The 18,935-nt window shown below is 38.2% G+C and overlaps 1 protein-coding gene across 3 annotated transcripts in view; it reads right to left on the bottom strand.

The window, feature by feature from the left end:
• Window positions 1-9,526, bottom strand: part of slc66a2.1.S (solute carrier family 66 member 2, gene 1 S homeolog) — a 73,849-nt gene extending 64,323 nt beyond the window's left edge. For 2 of the 3 annotated variants that reach the window (XM_018223574.2, XM_018223576.2), the window contains exons 1-3: window positions 9,400-9,526; window positions 2,401-2,730; window positions 1,077-1,210 (exon numbers count right to left, since the gene is read on the bottom strand). In XM_018223574.2, coding sequence (XP_018079063.1) covers window positions 1,077-1,210; window positions 2,401-2,603 — 337 coding nt within the window. In that variant the 5' untranslated portion in view covers window positions 2,604-2,730; window positions 9,400-9,526. Of the gene's footprint in view, window positions 1-1,076; window positions 1,211-2,400; window positions 2,731-3,657; window positions 3,764-9,399 lie in introns of those variants that run through there. The other variant, XM_018223575.2, reaches the window with a different exon arrangement.
• Window positions 9,527-18,935: the final 9,409 nt, after the last annotated feature.

The following is an 18,935-nucleotide window of genomic DNA, read 5'->3' as shown; positions in this document are numbered from 1 at the left end:
TTTGTATTAAAATTATTTGCTTATTAACTCTATGTGACATGTCCTACCTGTAATTCTGGATTCTTTATGGATAACAGGTTTGTAAAGAAAGGATTCAATATAATTTCTGTATAATTAAACTAATAATTCACTAACTCATCTGAATCAATATTGAAAAAAAAATAGAATTTATTTGCACTTGCTGCACTAAAATGGGATACCAATCGTAGAAAGCCATCAGATATAGCAAAATAAGTTCATAAAGCATACAGAATATATAAAATGCACCCCATCTTTAAACATATTTTATAGTTACTCAAACTTAGTAACAGGTCCTTTAAAAATAAATATAGCATCCATGGTATTTCAAACGGCTTACTTTACATATTATTGCTCTCAATCCTGTGCAACAATGCTGCAGGCTCAGTGTATGTGTCAGTGACTCACTGTAAACTGGTCCTGTTTTTTGTGAGGAAAAGCTCTCAAAAGCAATAATCTGAAAAAGTTACATTCCCTACCCTGTGAATGGTGAATGACACCTAAAACTCAAAATGTTCACTTAAAGGGAGCCTGCAGAGCTTGGTGTATTGACCTAACTCAAATCTATTCATTTTGTAAACAGAAACTACTATTCCTCCGGACTGGCCCACCGGGATACCAGGAAAACTCTTCAGTGGGCCTCTTACTTCTAACCATTTGGCCTATTTAATGGTCATTCCCTATTCCTTTATGGGATCAAAGATGCTTAAAAATGGAAGAATAGAGCATAGTCTGTAGAGAAAAGAGACTACTAGAATAAAGAGGTTTAGTGAGGAGAGGAGGTATAATAGTTTGGAAAGTGGGCCCTCAGCCTAAAGTTTTCTGGTGGGCTCCTGGCATCCCAGTCCAACACTGCTTGTGAGTGGGAGCCTAATAGTGAAAAGTAACTGCTGCAGTGGCTACAGAGTTTCATGGCAATTAACTGCTGTGACATCAACTAGAGACTGCCAATAGTTTGCCTTAAAAGTATGCCCTGCAGACAAGTTACATGAATGAAAGATTTGACTAATTTGAGAGTCAGTTCTCATCGAGAGGTTTGTCAACTTTGTGTTACAAACCTGTGAATGATCGCCGCTTTGGGTTCAGCTCATTTGCCACACGCACTTCTGTACACAGCTTCAACATAAGCAGCATTGTAACAATCATAATAATACTTTGCCAAAGGAGAGGTGATTCAAAGTGGTGTCCAAACCTGGCAGAAAAAAATATATATATGAGGCACAACACAAAATAAAACAATGCTACAGCCAAAAAAAAATTAAAAACAGTAACACCATAAAGTGAAACTACAAAAGATAATTTCTTAAAAATCAATAAGAATGTATATAAAAGAAAAATAATAATATAATTATTCTGTAGTTCTGTGTCATGTTTGTGTATAAACGATTGCATTCTACACAGCCAATTCACACAATTATTAACAGTATTAACAGTGTATAATATTTAAATTCGTAAAATAACCTTTAATTTTTTTGTGTGACTGGTAATTTAAGTGGAAATGGTTGTAAAGCAAGGCATAGTTATTAAAATATTTAAAAGGAATACATGTAACATTACACTAGTTAAAGGGATACGGTTGTGGGAAAACGTGTTTTTTTCCCCCAAAACGCATTAGCTACTAGTGCTGCTCCAGCAGAATGATGCACTAAAATCTAATTTTTAAAAGAGCAAACAGATTTTTTTATATTTCATTTTGAAATTTGGCATGGGGCTAGACATGATGTACCAGATGCTTCCAGTCATGTGACTTCTGCTCTTATAAATTTTAGTCACTCTTTATGGCTACACTGCAAGTCAGAGTGATATCGCTACACTCCTTTCCCCTCCCCAGAAGCCCATCAACAGAACAATGGGCAGCTAAGAAAGTTATCAAATGGGCATATTGCCCTGGTAGTAACCCACAGTAACTAATCAGCAATTTGCTACACAAGCCCAAAGTGGCCCACATAGCTGTTCATATTCTCTCTACTCTCTGTTGTACTTCAGAATAAAGCCAAAAACAAAGCAAAATTACACACAAAATAAAAGCTATATATAAATGGCACCTGTGTGAAGCCTATCTCTGTATTTCACAAGGGATAGCTCTATATATCTGTTTTGCAGGAGTGTATATCTTCACATCCTCTATATGCTATATATAATGCTAAATTATTAGTGGATGAAAAAATACTGAATTCTCATAATTAACCAATTATCAAATGAAACGTAGTGTTTACTAATAAGTTTGGCAACCCAACAAAGATAAAAAAATTTTTTTTAAAAAAGCGGAATCATATGCATGGATCAGAAGTAACTATCAATTACAATGATGTTAGAAGACTCCACCTTACTCTAAATAATGATTTCATACTGTTTGATAGTTCATTTAATGTTAGTTCTTACCAGAACAGTATTCGCAGTATATTGGCTATTAGCAGCATAAGACAAACATATATGGAGAATCCTTCTGCATTCTGTGTCCTTCTGATATCCCTGTATTGGGGTATATATGGAACTACACCTCCAAAGATCATGGCAGAGGAAGCACCCCAAGACACCAACATATGCAGAAAACCCCCAATCCATTCCAGGCCTTCTCTCTCCATTTCTGACAGTGTTGGCCTCTTTAGAACAATAACTTGGTCCAGCTTGCTATGGAGCGCTCCAGGATTGCTATGCCCATTCCGTACTCATAGAAATTGTTGCAGGTATCACAAAATCCATGTTAAAAGCCTTAAGAAAGGTAAAAACAGTGGTATTAATAACATAAAGAAAGCACATACCTGGACTTCTTGCATCTGAATTGTTTGTGTGTGTGTGTGCACTGAGCAAACATGAGGGTATACTGAAAACTGAGGTTAGAAGCAGCACAATATGAACATGTACATATACTAGATGCAAACACCTATGCACCCTTATACAGAAATGTTCAAATCCACCATACGGTAACAAATCAGCCACATTATTTGTATTACACCATCAAAATCTGTTATGTATTAACTTAATATAACAATATTAATATAACAAGTTTGTGCATAAATCATGGAACCTCTAATATCCTGATATGTTACAGGGAATACATTTTATATAAAAGTAATAATACACAAGTTTCAATGAGTTGTGTGATGCCAGTGGCATCTCTAAGTACGGTTTACAACTAATTACACCATAAAATCAATCTTTTAGTATATTATATATGAATATATAATATAATTAAGCATGTCTTCATTTCTTTCTTTTTATCCAGGCCCTATTTAGTTTTGTCTGTTATGTTAAACCAGTGAAATTCCAAACTGGAGAGTTGCTGAACAAAAAGCTAATGAAAAAAATGTTATTTCAGAATATAAATGGGGAAGATGAGTTAAAGGTGACCACCCCTTTACTAAACCTGTGGGCAAAAGAACACACTTTCATTCACAGAATAATGAATGTATACTACTACTATTACGGAGTGGCTCATTTTGCTCTATAGTAAAAACACTTTTCTCATGAGATGTAATGGGAGACATCATAAATAAATATGGCTGGAAATATTGAGGATACAAGATGATTAACTTAAGGATAAGTGCAACCCTACATTATTATTAGAGGAAAAGGAATGGTCCAATCCATAGGGGATACAAAATGTTTGTGCACATCCCAAGGATTGTAATGACTTACCTGATATTCTGTGCGGGTGCTCCTGCAGAAAACTGAACCAGTCCAGGGTACTTGTGAGATAGCGACCCTCTTTCTCCCATCTTCTTTCTTCAAAATCCAGCAGCTGCTACATATGTAGTAGAGTGAAAAAGCCAGATTTTTTGTTAAAATCTGGCTTTTTACTATAAGGCGCATGCACACCCATGCGAAGAAAGAAGGAAGGAAGAGGATCGCTTACTGTCAAGTATCCTGGGCCGCTGCCAGTCCAGGTATCAGGTAAGTCGTTTCAATCCTTTGGGTGCCTTAACATTTGGCACCCCCCATTTCCTTCTTCTTTAACATGATGCTTTATAAAAGCAAGGAAAAGAAGAGTAAAAAGCAAGACATTGTTCATTTTTACTGGCTATATAAGCCTGCCAATGGGTTTACAATCCATCATACGTTAAAAATAAAGACAACTGGTTGATTAAAAACAATGCATGGAGAGATTACAGGAAAATGTAAAGATAAAAAGCACAGAGTAGGACTTCAATTTAAGTAATTTTAGTCACAGTACTAATCTAATTTTGCTAGAATGCCACCCTGCCCACCAAGCACAAGCTAGGATGCTACAAATACTTCCCAGATAGAGAACAGATGGTTGTGTCTAATATATGTGCTACTCAATATTATTGTTATAAAATCATCACACTTTGAAATTCATGGACTTCTTGGGGCATTGTTTCTAATGATGCCATAAGTTTATCAATGGCTGGTCTTGAGTTCAATGGTGTCTCACAATTTAGACATCTATTTATTTATTTATTTAACAAAGAAAGACTTTATCCAGGTAATTCCACTAGTGCCTATAATAATTCGGGTACAATTTGACAGATCAGATATTTAGACACAGCCAGGTGCTAGTGACAAACAGCAGTGTGCTTTAGTTTTAGGAACATTGCAGGTATAATCACAGCTACTGTGTGATTTGAAATTTCACTTATATACAATAAAAAGGCCTAAAGAAAACTGGTCTTACCAGCTTGTGTGTGCTCAGCTGCTGTTCAGTGCTGGGAGCTGTAGATAACTCATTGAGGGCTTAGTGGTGCCCACCCATCATCAGCAGTTTAGTGTCTATTTTCAAAAGCTAGATGTTATCGCAAAGCTCATTGATACAATGATAATAATGGTTGCTTTATAGAACACTGGCAGGGCAAGATTATTTAGAAAAAAGAAGAAAATATTAAAGATAATAAAACTATAGCTGTTGCACACAGGCAATAAAGCCCAAAAACAGCTCCAAACTGATGTGCATTTCAGTCAGCTGAAAGTACTTTTACGGGCACAAACTTGCCTGACAGGTTCTTGCAGAAGTGCTTATGGGTAAATATGTCTGTCAATGGGGACAATATAAGGTACTTTGGTACTAAGCAAAAAACAGGCACTCACAGATACCTCACAACAGACTTGTAAAAGAACTGAAAACTTTATTGTAGGGCAAAAAGTGCAATCAATACATAGCCTTAAGCGTTTAGTGTCATTCCGGCACTTAGTCAAAGGCTTAAATAGAAAGCAGGCCGATATGCTAGGTAAATACCCCAGGCCAGGACAATCTATAAAAATGATTTATCTACTATTACAAGCCTGTTCTGTGGGATCTGTGAGTGCCTGCTTTTTTCTCTTTTGGTTGGATACCTCCACCTTGAGCTGTACGTCTGGGGAATGAGCACCCAGACCCCACGTATTACTGCTGAGATACTATACTTATTGACTTTACATTGGGATTCTCTGCTCAAATACTTTTGTACTAAGGTCTTACACCACCCACAAGAGACATGTAACATACCTTAAAGAAATAGTGCTATAGAACAGTGATAAAAGGCTACCTATGCCCCTTTAGATAAATGTAATTCCTGTTCAATATATAGTAAATGCTTTTCTAGAGATCACAAGACTCATTTATCAATGTGGTCAAGGTGCAAAATATATAAAAAAAAAAAAAAAAAAGGTGCAATGTGACATTTTTCCACAATTTTTCTCATGTACAACATGTTGTGTGTCTGCCATGAAGAACTAAAAGGTTTAATCGGACAGAAGATTACAAGAGGCATACATGGGCATTCACATGCACAACCTTTACTATGTATGTTATTCATGGCAGATGCATGACATTCATGGAAGCTCAAGGCAGATGTTAATAGTAGGGCTCCCTTGCACTTGTGCACCTTTCAACATATTTCTACCATGTGAAAGGCACAGAACACAACTTGCACTAAGCAGGTGCATAGTATATGGTGATCTAAGGGTAGCGATTTAGGACCACTTATACCTAGCTCTTTTTGACTTTTTCTGAGAAAAGTGTATGATAATGGCATTGAATGCTCATTTTTGAGGCAATCATTATCTCCAATGTGCAATAAGCATGGCCATTCTCATGCAAATATAGAAACTCTGTACATTTTACACCAAAATAGTAACTCATAGCAACAAAACAGCATTTTGATTTAATGAATCTTTCATTAATCTTATTTCAGTGGACCAATTAAATACTCAAGTTTAGTGAATACCAACTTAAATGCAAGTTCAGGGAAAAGTTCCTGAGACAGAAGAGCAGCAATTTCTTTAAGTGCCATAAGTCTTAGATGCTCAATTTGGCGCACAGGCCACTAGTTGGATAATCCTATTAAAGGTTTGTTGAATTCTTTACGAGTTTTATCATTTACCTGGCAGCGCAACAAGGACTATAAAGCAAGATGCAAGTTCTATGCAACAGGCAGAATTCACAGTGAATTTACATATTGCTGTGTCAACCTATATAACAAAGGTTGACACAGCAATAAGTGCAAATCAGACTCAGAAAACAAATGGTGTTAGTATACACAAACAAATGTGTTTGTCTTGTTATAATACAGACACAACTGGTCAGTGTAAACATGGACTGCCACTAAAAAAACTGTTCCAAACTCCCACAACACCTTGCAATTCTGGTCCAGCTCCAGGCCTTTTTGCCCTCACCAGGGTAAAAGATGGCCTGGCTGCCTGGAAGCAAATGGGAGATCCGGAGAATAACTTAGTCTGTATAAGCTATGTAATAAACTGAAACATTTAGTTAGCACAGTAATGAGATGATTAACCAATATATAGCCCAATTCATTGGCAGGATTACATTAATATACTGATGACTTCCTCTAGAAACCCCAGACTTATAATGAAATAAGTGCCCCGTTAAGCACTAAATGTGTTAGGCGGTTTCCTTTTTATCCTAATAAAGGTTTCTTTTTCAAACTTTTACATTATTCACTACAGGTTAATTATTTGATGGTCTACCTGCTTTAGTTGTTTATCAGTATAAAAATGTACCCAAGAACCACATCCACTCTTGGGGACATTTGAACTGCACCGACCTAAGCTGATATTGTCAGTGGTCTTTGCACTTTACATTATCTGGTTGTAGAACAGTTAAATTATTAAACAGACTGAGTTCAAATTGTCACATCTACCAGAACTGTGTCTTTTTTTCTTGTTACAAATTTTCCCCAAAAGAATTTACAAAATAACATACATCTGTTGGTGTCAAATTTTGAGTCCTTAAGATCACGGTCCAGCTCACTTTTTTTATGTATGTTTGTGTGCATTTCTGTATTTCTGCATACCTGTGTTTCTGCATTTCAGTGCAGCAAAATGTAATGAGGATCTATCAATAAATGTAATAATAACATTATTTAAAACAGTTACAAGTAATTTCATGAACAAGCCACAAATGACTACTTTATACAGTTGAATCCCCATTTTATGTTTTTCAGGGGACCAGGGAAAAAAAAACAATGTAAAATCCAGGAAAATGTAAAATTCAGGGAAATTTGTTAAAGCATCTTTTTCTTCAAGTACTGAAAGACGATAAGCACAGGAGTCAGTTTTACTGAGATACAAATATTTACTGGTTAATAACAAGGGTTAAGCATTGCAGCACTCATTTTACATTATGAAGGGGGTATGTGTAAACCCTCTCTGTCAGTCACATGCACAACCTAAATCAATAAAAGTGATTGGTGCAGGACTGTGAGGGGCAGATTAATGGGAATTTACTATTTACAGGCAGAACCATGGCAAAATATACATCTGGTTAGTATGTTAAACCTCTTTATTTCACTAATAATAACATTCACAGAAAACAAACAGCAATGTTTGGGAACATCAGGACAACATTTTTATGTAAAATCGGGGAAAACATTACTTAAAATCAGGGAAATGCACCTATTGAAATGCATTATAAATTGGTGGGACCAGCACCGGAATTTACTGGCGGGTGCCCCTAGGCCACGCGGTACTAGTGCGGGGCCGCGCGGTCCTAGCACCCGCTTCCCACACCGCTCTATGGATCACAGGCGCACAGGGGAGCTGTACGTCCCCAGTGCTCTTCAGCAAGCGGCTGGGCCGCCCTAGCCCACAAATCCCGGCCTGGGTGGGGCCGCTAATAAAAAAATTTAAAATGCAGGAAAACGTAAAATCAGGATACTTTAAAAGACAACCTGCGCATCCCTAGTCCATATATATATATATATATATATATATATATATATATATATATATATATATATATATATATATATATATATATATATATATATATATATATATATAAAAATATAAAGAACCACCTACTCCCAGTCAGTACCCAGCCCAATTAGTCAAGCTGTGATTATTTATTTACCTTTGATGTCAACAGAGGGGGTGCACAGGGGGTGCAGTGAGAAAGGCACCAGTATATAAATAAGCAACCGGCAGATGGCTAGAGGAGGCACAGTGGCACACTAACATCATGGGCGTCAAGGGCCATGAGCAGAATTTGGCCTACCACTTACACAGAAATATTCCCCAGCAAAATAATCCAGCCATCAATCAGAGTTTTACTTTTATTATTAAAGGTGCAGTAGACTGACAGTAGGCTGACTAAGTAGTAGATAGTAGATAGTAGACTGACTAATAGCTATAAAGCTCGCCATAAAGGAGATGCCATCTACCATAGCGTGCTTTTTGGCCAGCAGACAATAGATAAATGAAGGTCATAAAACTGATAACAAGAATGAGCTCTGTCGTTTTGATATCTCCGAAATATATTCCACACAAACTTTTGCACGTTTAAAACCGATGAAATCTGGTGATATCATGCAGCCGTAGAATGTACACGTTGAGCTTGTTTTCTGTCATCCGGCACTAACACTGGGTGTGTAAATACTGCTGGAATATGTGGAACTCGATTACGTGTGTCAGTCTGACATTGTTTCAATCGCAGTGTTTGCAGAGGAGGTGCCTCTGTGAAGTTTTGCAGGTTACATCTGTAACCAGGAATAAGAACTGAAATGGGTTAGAATTGTGCAGCAAGAGAAGCTCCAGTGCCACTGCATTTATTATACACACAAACTTGAGTGCAACAGCAAGGAGCAGGTTGATTTATATAGATTTAATTAAGGGGCACATCAAATCCAGATTTCAGGTTAATCCCAGCATAGTCTGAAAAATTCCAATGTGACTGCATTTGAATTATTCATCAGAACTGAAATTAAAGACAAACACACGTTCCCAGCATAACAACTAACAGTGTGGCCGAATCCCAGCGCACACACACCCCTATTATTCGCCTGACTTGTACTGCGCATGCCTAAACTTTACAGCTGCATCAATGTATCGCAGCTTCTCTGCATCTCTTGCAGGTAACAGGGCACCGGACAGTCTCACGGTCCCCTCGCCCTAGCCGCCACCCAGAGCTACTGAAGCGCTACTCACCTACTGTCCAGTTGTCCTGTTATAGGGAAGACCAGCTTCCTGTCAGTGCCTAGGATTTTCACTACTGTCTCTTTTCCTGTACCGCCCACAGTGCTTACTTAACCCCACGTGATTGGTTGTAGTAGAACAGAGGCGGTAACGTGTCTCTATGTATGTTACAATGCAGTGTCCTAAAACGCACACCGTAGCTAGGGAGGAAGTGGAATGTTTAGGTGTGAATGTTAGTAAAACGTGGCTATATTCAATTGCCGGCTTTTGTTTTGTGTCAGGCCTGTAGTAATTAAATGCGGTTTGTTATCGGCGACTTTCTCTTTGATCGGCTGCACTGAACTGCCAGAAAAAGATTCGAAGTTTCGAACTTAATTGACTCTTAGCAGAGAGGCCAAAATACATGCTTTTGTAAGGCAATTCACCTTTATTAGCAAAACTGTAATAACACATAAAAACCACAGAAATGTGTTCAGACTTTCATAACCTGACAAATTTTGTAAACTGGACATGGTAGTTAGGGGGTGTGGTTACAAAAATGGACGTGCTCCAATTTTTTTTCATCCCTCTTTCTGTTTCCAACATGTTGGGGGGGGGGGTAATTGATTACTTTTGACCACTTTTTATCCTTCTGCCACCTCTTAGTCTCTCTGTCGCTCTGTTTCCTTTTAACCCCCTCTTTCCTTATACTTCTGCCCAGTGTCGGACTGGGACACCAGAGGCCAACCCAAAAACCTTAGACCAGGGGCCCACCATAAAACCTTAGACCAAGAGCCCACTCTCAGTACTAATATTCTTCATCTCCTCTATTAACCTCTATTCTCCTAGTCTGTTTTCTTTATACTATAATCAATTATAATTCCATCTATTTAGCCTCTTTGTCCTCATAGAAATACGGAATGGCAATGAAATAGACCGAAAGTTTAGCAGCATGAGGGCCCACTGACACCTGGGCCCACCGGCAGTTTTCCTGGTATCCCTGTAAGCCAGTCCGACACTGCTTCTGACCACTCTTACTCTTTGGCCTTCTGCCTCCTCTTACTTCCCCCCCCCCATACTCTTTTTTCCTTGTGTCTCTTCATACCCTCTTTCCCTTCTGTACCCTCTAATTTTCTCGTCCTTACGCTACCCCTTCTCCACTTAGCTTCTTTCCTATTTTGCTCCCTCTTTCTTGATTATTTGCCTTCTTCTTCTGGCACTTTCTACCTTTCAAAAGGGGGTCACTGGTTCAGATGCCAAAAAGTGCTGCTTTGTGACTGACACTTAATTGTCATTGCTACTTTTTGTTACTTATCATACTATTCAGCCTTTCATTTGCACCAATATCTGGCTACTATGGTAATTTGGACCCTAGTAGGCCATATAAGTGCTGGTATGTAGCTCCATTTTTTTGGGGTAAATTCCAGAATTGTAAGTAAATAAATAAGGAAATATACAAACTCAAAGAAAGCAAAATTTTATTGAAAGATGATCTCTTATCAGGGTAACCCCCAGTCCAAGAGTTTGCCATTTTCTTTGGCAAGTTTGCACTATATAACTTGCTGTCTAGTACAACAATTTTGTATTACAAGGGTTATGTTTTTGTTTCGACTATATATTTTTTTGCTATTTTTTTATTATTATATATATTATTTTTTTGCCATTTTGTGTTTAATTAGATGTATGTCCTTATTGGATACTACTTAACTGGATGCATGTCTCTATTGGATAAGGCTCAGTAGGTTGCTATACAGGCAATATACCTAAATTGGCCCATGTCTATGAAACAAGGCCTCTTTCGATTGGTTAAGGACCAACATGATGTAATGCATTTTAATTGGTCAATATGCCTTTATAAGGATTGTACAACAAGAGAGACCACTAGCCTATGAGTAAGTGCTCATCTAAAGGTGGCCATAGACTCAAAGATCCGCTCGTTTGGCGACATCGCCAAACGAGCGGATCTTTCCCCGATATGCCACTAACAGCATGGCTATATCGGGGGTAATTCGAACGTTCGGCCGTATGGCCAAATGATCGAATTACGATGCGCCAAGGGGCTCCGACGGGTCGGTCGGGTAAAAATCCAACCTTCCCGATCCATATCGTGGCCGGATATCGATCGGGAAGACCCGTCGGAAGTCCCCATACACTTGCAGATAAGCTGTCAAATCGGTCCAAAAGACCGATATCGGCAGCTTTATCTGCCCGTGTATGGGCCACCTTTAGGCATGAAACGCAATAGGCTTACACATGTCCTAATAAAGATTTTTTTACTTTCAAAAAACTTTTTTGGCTGCTGCTTTTTTACAGGATGACCTCTTACTACATTTGAATTCTTTGTAATTTGGACCCTACCTAAATAATTAAAAAAAAAACACTGAATATAAAAAGCAGAGGCCAACTGCAAACTGTCTCAGAATCTCTACATCATGCTAAAAAAAGTCCCTTTAACACCAGAAGCAATCTAGAAAAAGAATCATTCAATCTGTTTTGTTAGCTCACGTGGCGGTGGTCCTCACTCATGTTTCCTTTAAAAAAAAACACTGGTTTCTCCAAAAAGAAATGAAAATGTGTTAAACATCCCACACTTCTTTATTTCAAAAGAGGGAATACCATTTGTGATATGGTAACTACTTCTACATAGAAATACCAGTTGAAGCAGCATACACTAAAAACAAGGCACAGAAAACCTGAAATGTAGATATGATGCAAAAAAAAAAACCACGAAGTCAGAAGGTAAACACACAGAAATTCCTTGTTTCTTGTATTGTTTTATTCCTTCTGAAGATCGTGAAAACAATTCGGTAGTCGCGCGGTTACATTTTAAAATGTCAGTATTATTGGAACACTAACATGAGACCGTTTATCTCTAAAGCCTGAAAGGACAAGACGATGTAAGAAAATTTAGTTGCAGAGCTGGAAGTCACTCAATAGTGACAAACATTCCTTTTGTAGTTAACAGTGGGGGAGGGATGGCCGAAACAGGCAGGCTTGACCCAAGCTATTCTCTGATTGGTTGCTGAGGTTACCAAGTCAGTTAGGCAGGTGATTGTTCGGTTTGTGTACAGACGCGGTGTCCTCTCAGCCCAGGCGCAGGTAATAAGGGAGGGAAGTGCTCGGCGGGCAGCAGACTTACCTGTACTCTTGTTGGTGACACAACTCCTGCAGCGCTCGCAGCTATGGCAGACAACGATCCCAAGACTCCCCAGGATCTCTCCGACTTTGTAAGTTTAGCACTGCCTCTACGTCTTGTTATCCTTTCCACACTGCGGATCCTCCTTATGGATTCTATTCTGTCTGTCATGCCCAATGGACACGAATACTATCTCCACAAACTATATATAGTTTCAACAATCATATATAAATTCACAATACTGCTTGGGGATCAGACACTCTTAAAGATACAGCCATAACCTAATAATACTTCTATACCTGTAAAGTAGTACTCAGGTGTTAAAATACATGTTCATTTCTATTTAGAAATCTATCTAAAGATATGTATCTGCTCCTGAGATCTAACATGTGTATGTTCAGATGTATATAGGTTGGGGTGCTAGTTTCAGGGGGAAAGCGTTGTACAGTTAATTCTGTAGAATAGTTAAACACAAGCCAATCATTAACAAACGTTGAATGGCGTTGAACTTTACTTTAACTGCAATAGTGGTGCTGGTCATCCGTAGACCCGGCCGGGTCCCCTAGCAACAGCGATAATTTGTAGACAGATCCCTGATGAAGGGAGGGTTTCCCCCCCGAAACTACTGGCGGCATAATAAAAGGGGTATCTTCCCCGACTGCATTTAATTGAGTGTGTGCGGATCTGTCTACAAATTATCGCTATATCATACAAATGCAAATATTACATATAGGCTAACAGAATAGCAGACTTCTTTTTACTAGAGTAATAACCATTAGGCCTATATCTATCTGTATTTGTAAATCAATACCTGTCCAACTGGTCATTGCATGAAATTTACTTCTGTCAAGTTGGATCAAAAACTTTTAGGGTCAGGGCACATGCTCAGATTCAGGGAGATAAGTCGCCCGGCGACAAATCTCTTCTTCGGGGCGACTAATCTCCCTGAACTGCCTTCCTGGCGGCTAGAATGTAAATCGCCGGCGTGATGGCACTCGAAGCGCTTCATTTTCCAAAGTCGCCCGAAGTTTCCTCGTGAGGCAACTTTGGGCGACTTCGACAAACGAAGCGCTCTGAGTGCCATCCTGCCAGCGATTTACATTCTAGCCGGCGGGATGTAGTTTTGGGGAGAAGAAGAGATTTGTCGCCGCGCAACTTAACTCCCCGAATCTGAGCGTGTGCTCTGACCCTTAAAGGAGAACTAAACTAGGGATGCACCGAATCCACTATTTTGGATTCGGCCGAATACTGAACCCTAATTTGCATATGCAAAGGAGAAAAAATGTTTTACTTCCTTGTTTTCTGACAAGAAGTCCCGTGATTTCCCTCCCCGCCCCTAATTTGCGTATGCAAATTAGGGTTCGGATTCGGTTTGGCCTGGCAGAAGGATTTGGCCGAATCCTGCTGAAATAGGCTGAATCCTGGCCGAATCCCGAACCAAATCCTGGATTATGTGCATCCCTAAACTAAACCCCATTGTGATAAATCCCCACTGCCCCCCCTCCCTGCACAGTCTTACCCCTGAATTCTGACCCCTCTAGAAAAAGCGACTGCACATGCAGAGTGAGCTAAGCGGAGCTCACAGACGCAATCTTCTTCTCTTTGGTAATCTTTGTGAAGTGATCGGCGTATTGGCGCATGTGCAGGTGGAGCAATCTTCCTGTCGCAACAACTGCCCATGCGCCGATAGAGATGAAAAAATTGCAGAAGGGGAGGAAGAAGAGAAGAAGATGGCGCTCGTGAGCTCCGCTCACTCTGCATATGTGGTCACTATTTCTAGAGGGGTCAGAATTCAGGGGTGAGACTGTGCAGGGAGGGGGCCAGTGGGGGATTTAGTTCTCCTTTAAAGGGGGTGGTTCACCTTGTAATTTTTAGTATGTTACAGAATGGCTAATTTTAAAGGGATACTGTAATGGAAAAAGGTTTTTTCCAAAACACATCAGTTAATAGTGCTGCTCCAGCAGAATTCTGCACTGAAATCCATTTCTCAAAAGAGCAATCAGATTTTTTGATATTCAATTTTGAAATCTGACATGGGGCTAGCCATTTAGTCAGTTTCCCAGCTGCCCCAGTCATGTGACTTGTGCCTGCACTTTAGGATGGAGCTACTTTCTGGCAGGCTGTTATTTCTCCTACTTATTGTAACTGAATCAGTCTCAGTGGGACTTGGCTTTTACTATTAAGTGCTGTTCTTAGATCTTCCAGGGAGCTGTTATCTTGTGTTAGGGAGCTGCTATCTCGTTACCTTCCCATTGTTCTGTTGTTAGGCTGCTGGGGGGGGTGATATTACTCCAATTTGCAGTAAAGAGTGATTGAAGTTTATCAGAGCACAAGTCACATGACTGGAGGCAGCTGGGAAATTGACAATATGTCTAGCTCAATGTCAGATTTCAAAATAGATTTTGAATATAAAAAAATCTGTTTACTCTTTTGAAAAATGCATTTCAGTGCAGAATTCTGCTGGAGTAGCACTATTAACTGATGCGTTTTGAAAAAAAACATGTTTTCCCATGACAGTTTCCCTTTAAGCAACTTTTTAATTGACCTTCATTTTTTTAAAAATAATTTTTGAATAATTTGCCACCTTCTTCTGACCCTAGCTAAAATTATTTGTAAGTCTACAAATGGATTGTTATTGCTACTTTTTATCATTCATCTTTCAATTCAGGCACTCTCATATTCATATTCCAGTCTCATATTCAAATCAAGGCATGATTGCTATGGTACTTATGACCAAACTGGAGAGCTGCTAAATAAAAAGATAAATAATTCAAACTGCAAATAATAAAAACAAATAAAACCAGTTGCAAATTATCTCAGAGGATCACTTTCAACATCATTATAAATGTTAATTTAAAGGTGTACAACCCATTTAATTCATCCATATGACTCTCAGACCAGTCACATCATGTAATCCAACTGCAAGTAGACACATCCCCATTTATCTTTATGGAGATGTAAGTGTTATAAAGGAGTGATGCCATGGGTGCAATTTCATATTTTACTTTCAGAATGACAGGCGGTTGGATAACATGCATTACCTGGCATATTGAAAGTAGGTAACATTTAATAAAACAATGGAAAGTAGAAAGAGCAACAGTTACTACTCCAGAGTAAAATTACACCTGTTTTGTGAATTACCCTCCTGTTCTTGTGAACACATGTACATGCAAAATAAAAAAACACAAACTCCCCTATTAATAAAACATTTATGCACAAGCATGCCAAGCACCCCATTATCTATCATGTGTATAATCTTATAAAACTAGTTATGTAGCATTCAGCACTTACTCATGGACAACAGATACATGTACAGACATGTCAATGCATACTAATTGTTTTAGGAGTTGCCTTATTTTTCCTCCTGCTCACCCAACCCCTGGGTTGGGTTCATGTAGATTTTCAGAAACCACGTACCTTAATTCGTTTTCCTAAATCTCGTGGGCAATAAAATCCCCAAAGCAGCAGGTTGGGTACCCATTAAAAATGGGGATATTAGTTGAGTTGTGGGAAGGCAAAATGATAAATATAAAACGGGGGCATGGCATCACTCTACTAAAATTGTGCAGGTTGAGTCTCCCAGCGGGCCCCAGCCTATAATGATTTCCATCATCCTTTTTTCGTGTCAGGCTTACATAACATATTGCACAATATACACTTCTTTGTTGGAAGAGTGTGCCAATGGGTTGGTTATTGACGAAAAGAAAGTTCATGTTGGGTTGTGGTCTAAGTGTCATTTACACTAGCAGAGGTTGGTTTCCCTTCAACACAATAGGAAATCTTAAAAATGCTCTATTTACATAAATATTCAGTAAAAATGTATTTCTATTTTAGGCAGATAATCTTTTGAAGAATCTTCAAGAGAAATTCCAAGTTCTATCGGACCAACTGACACAGAGAAATATCCTTTTGCTTAAACAACGGAGTAAATACATTGGTATTTTTAATAATATGTTCACATCTACTAGTGCTGCAATAATGTAAGTGAACACATTATTCACTGTTTTGGTTATTATGTGAACTTTTTGGGAAGCGGATCACCCAGTCATCTCCCATTCCAGAATATGATGTATTCAGTTTCAATAACGATCATATGAGAGTAATTTTGGTTATCTATGTTTTTGCCAAGTGCAAGCATCCAATTACTGGGCCAAAGGCTAAATTGTCGAGCCCTTGTGTGCTCCTCTTGGTGTTCTATGTACATTCATAATAGAACATAACTTTTGTTCTAAGATCTGTCTTTAAATAGGCCTAATGGGATAATTGCGTTCATAGTTCTTGACATTTGGAAAGAAAAACTGGTATGCATTAACAATGCAGCTTCAAGTTTAAAAAAAGATGTTTCAGAAAGATGTTCCAAATATTTTCTTTAATTTCTTACTGGAAGAAATGGGCTCCAATATTGATGAACTTCAGAAAGACGTGAGTGACTTGATGACACAAGCTGGCATAGAAAATACAGAAGACATTGTGGTAAGAATTCTTATCTTCTCAAATACAAAACTGTAAAAAAGGTTATCAGTTGTGCCTTACAGACAAAGCGCATACTGAGCAAGCTGATTTTGTCATGAATAGCCAGCGCCTCTGGCCTGCAATAAATCTGAAAAAATATATAATGCATGTTTCATATAAAGGTCTTACTGTAGTTTTTTTCCTGCACTAGTCAACATGGCGCATAAGCACATGAAATCTCTAAACCTGCAGGATTCTGGATCTGACAAAAAAATATGGTACATAAATAGTGGTTGGCACTATTGCACATGTTGCATCAACAATCATACCAAAGATTTTATTTTGAGGGGGGGGGGATATTTGTAGATGTATGGCCATTTTAAAGGAATTGTTCAGTTTAATAATTAAAAACTGGGTAAATTGATAGGCTGTTCAAAATAAAAAATATGTTTTCAATATAGTTAGACAAAAATGTAATTTATAAAGGCTGGAGTGACTGGATGTCTAACATAATAACCTGAACCCAACTTACTGCTTTGCAGCTCTCTTGGGGGTTAATTTTCTAAAGGGCGAAGTGACTAACACTGACAAAAATTTCTGAAGTTTGCCAATTTACAACGGTCGCTGGCGTAACTTAGCTGGCAGTAACCAGTCAGTGACTTGGGGGGAGGGGGTACATGGGCCATAACAGTTTGCTTTAGAATCGCAGCTGAATGCCGAGAATCAATTGCAAACGCACTGAACATTTATGTCCCATGTGGCCCCCTGACAACCTCCCGAGTTAGAGAGCTGAAAAGCAGGAAGTAGTGTTCTGGCTATTATGTCACACATCCAGTCACTCCAGCCTTTATAGATTATGTTTTTGGCTAACTAGCTATATGTTTTTATTTTGCACAGCCTATCTATTTAACACCTTTTTATTTTTACACTGAACTGTTCCTTTGTCTTTTTGAAAATCTTACCTGTGCAACTGCATAACAATTTAATACAAAAATCCACTGATTATAAAAGAGAGCATAAAAGAGCAATAGGGGTTATTTATAGTGAAATATTTCTGTGATATTCACAAACATTTGTGTTGAGCTGTAGCAAAAAAAAACTAAAAATCCTAAAGATCAGTTGAGAACTTTAAATGTTAATTTTAAGGTCACATTCCAATGAATTCCTACATTGACAAGTAAATGTTTCATTTAGTTAAATATTTTGTTTTATTTTAACTTAGTAACAAATGTCAATTCTTTTTTTTTCCAGCACTGAAATGAAACTGTGGTGAAGAATCTGCTATACATTTTACACGTTTATGATATACAATAGTATGTTAAATTAAAAGCTTATTTTGTAAACTATCTTGTACTTTTTAAAAAAAATGTAATGATCCAAAAGGAATATGTTTAAAATACCTGGGGTGGGTTATTCTTGTTAGCCTGAAATTGCATTGTAGTAGTGCAGTATGTTCATTTAGGTCAAATGTCAACTCCAGTTTCAGATTTAACACAATTCTTTGCCAAAAAATAAAAACTGTTTTTGTCAATTGGTGTTCTTACTTACATCACATGTGCTTTTTCAACATTTACTACAGTAACCTTTCTGGGAACAGTGCGTAGCATGGTGGGTAGCACAAGAAAATTAGGTATGTTGCAATATTTGGGGAGAGGAAGTGTCCCCTGTAGGCAGACAGAATAAGAAACAGATGGGGGCAACAGTTCCTACTCTTTAAAGGAACAGTAACACCAAAAAAGGAAAGTGTTTGAAAGTAATGAAAATATCATGTAGTGTTGCCCTGCACTGGTAAAACTGATCTGTTTGCTTCAGAAACACTACTATAGTTCATATAAACAAGCTGCTGTGGAAATGGTGGAAATTGAAAAAAGGATATATGGCACAGGTTAAATAGTGGATAAGAGATAACCCCATTATGTTCTACAGAACTTGTTGTGTAACAGTTGCCTTTTCTCCTTTGAATGGATGCACCTATTGCTAC

The sequence above is a fragment of the Xenopus laevis genome, chromosome 6S (genome assembly GCF_017654675.1).
Source record: "Xenopus laevis strain J_2021 chromosome 6S, Xenopus_laevis_v10.1, whole genome shotgun sequence".
Taxonomy (NCBI): domain Eukaryota; kingdom Metazoa; phylum Chordata; class Amphibia; order Anura; family Pipidae; genus Xenopus; species Xenopus laevis.
This window is presented reverse-complemented; position numbering and strand designations above follow the sequence as displayed.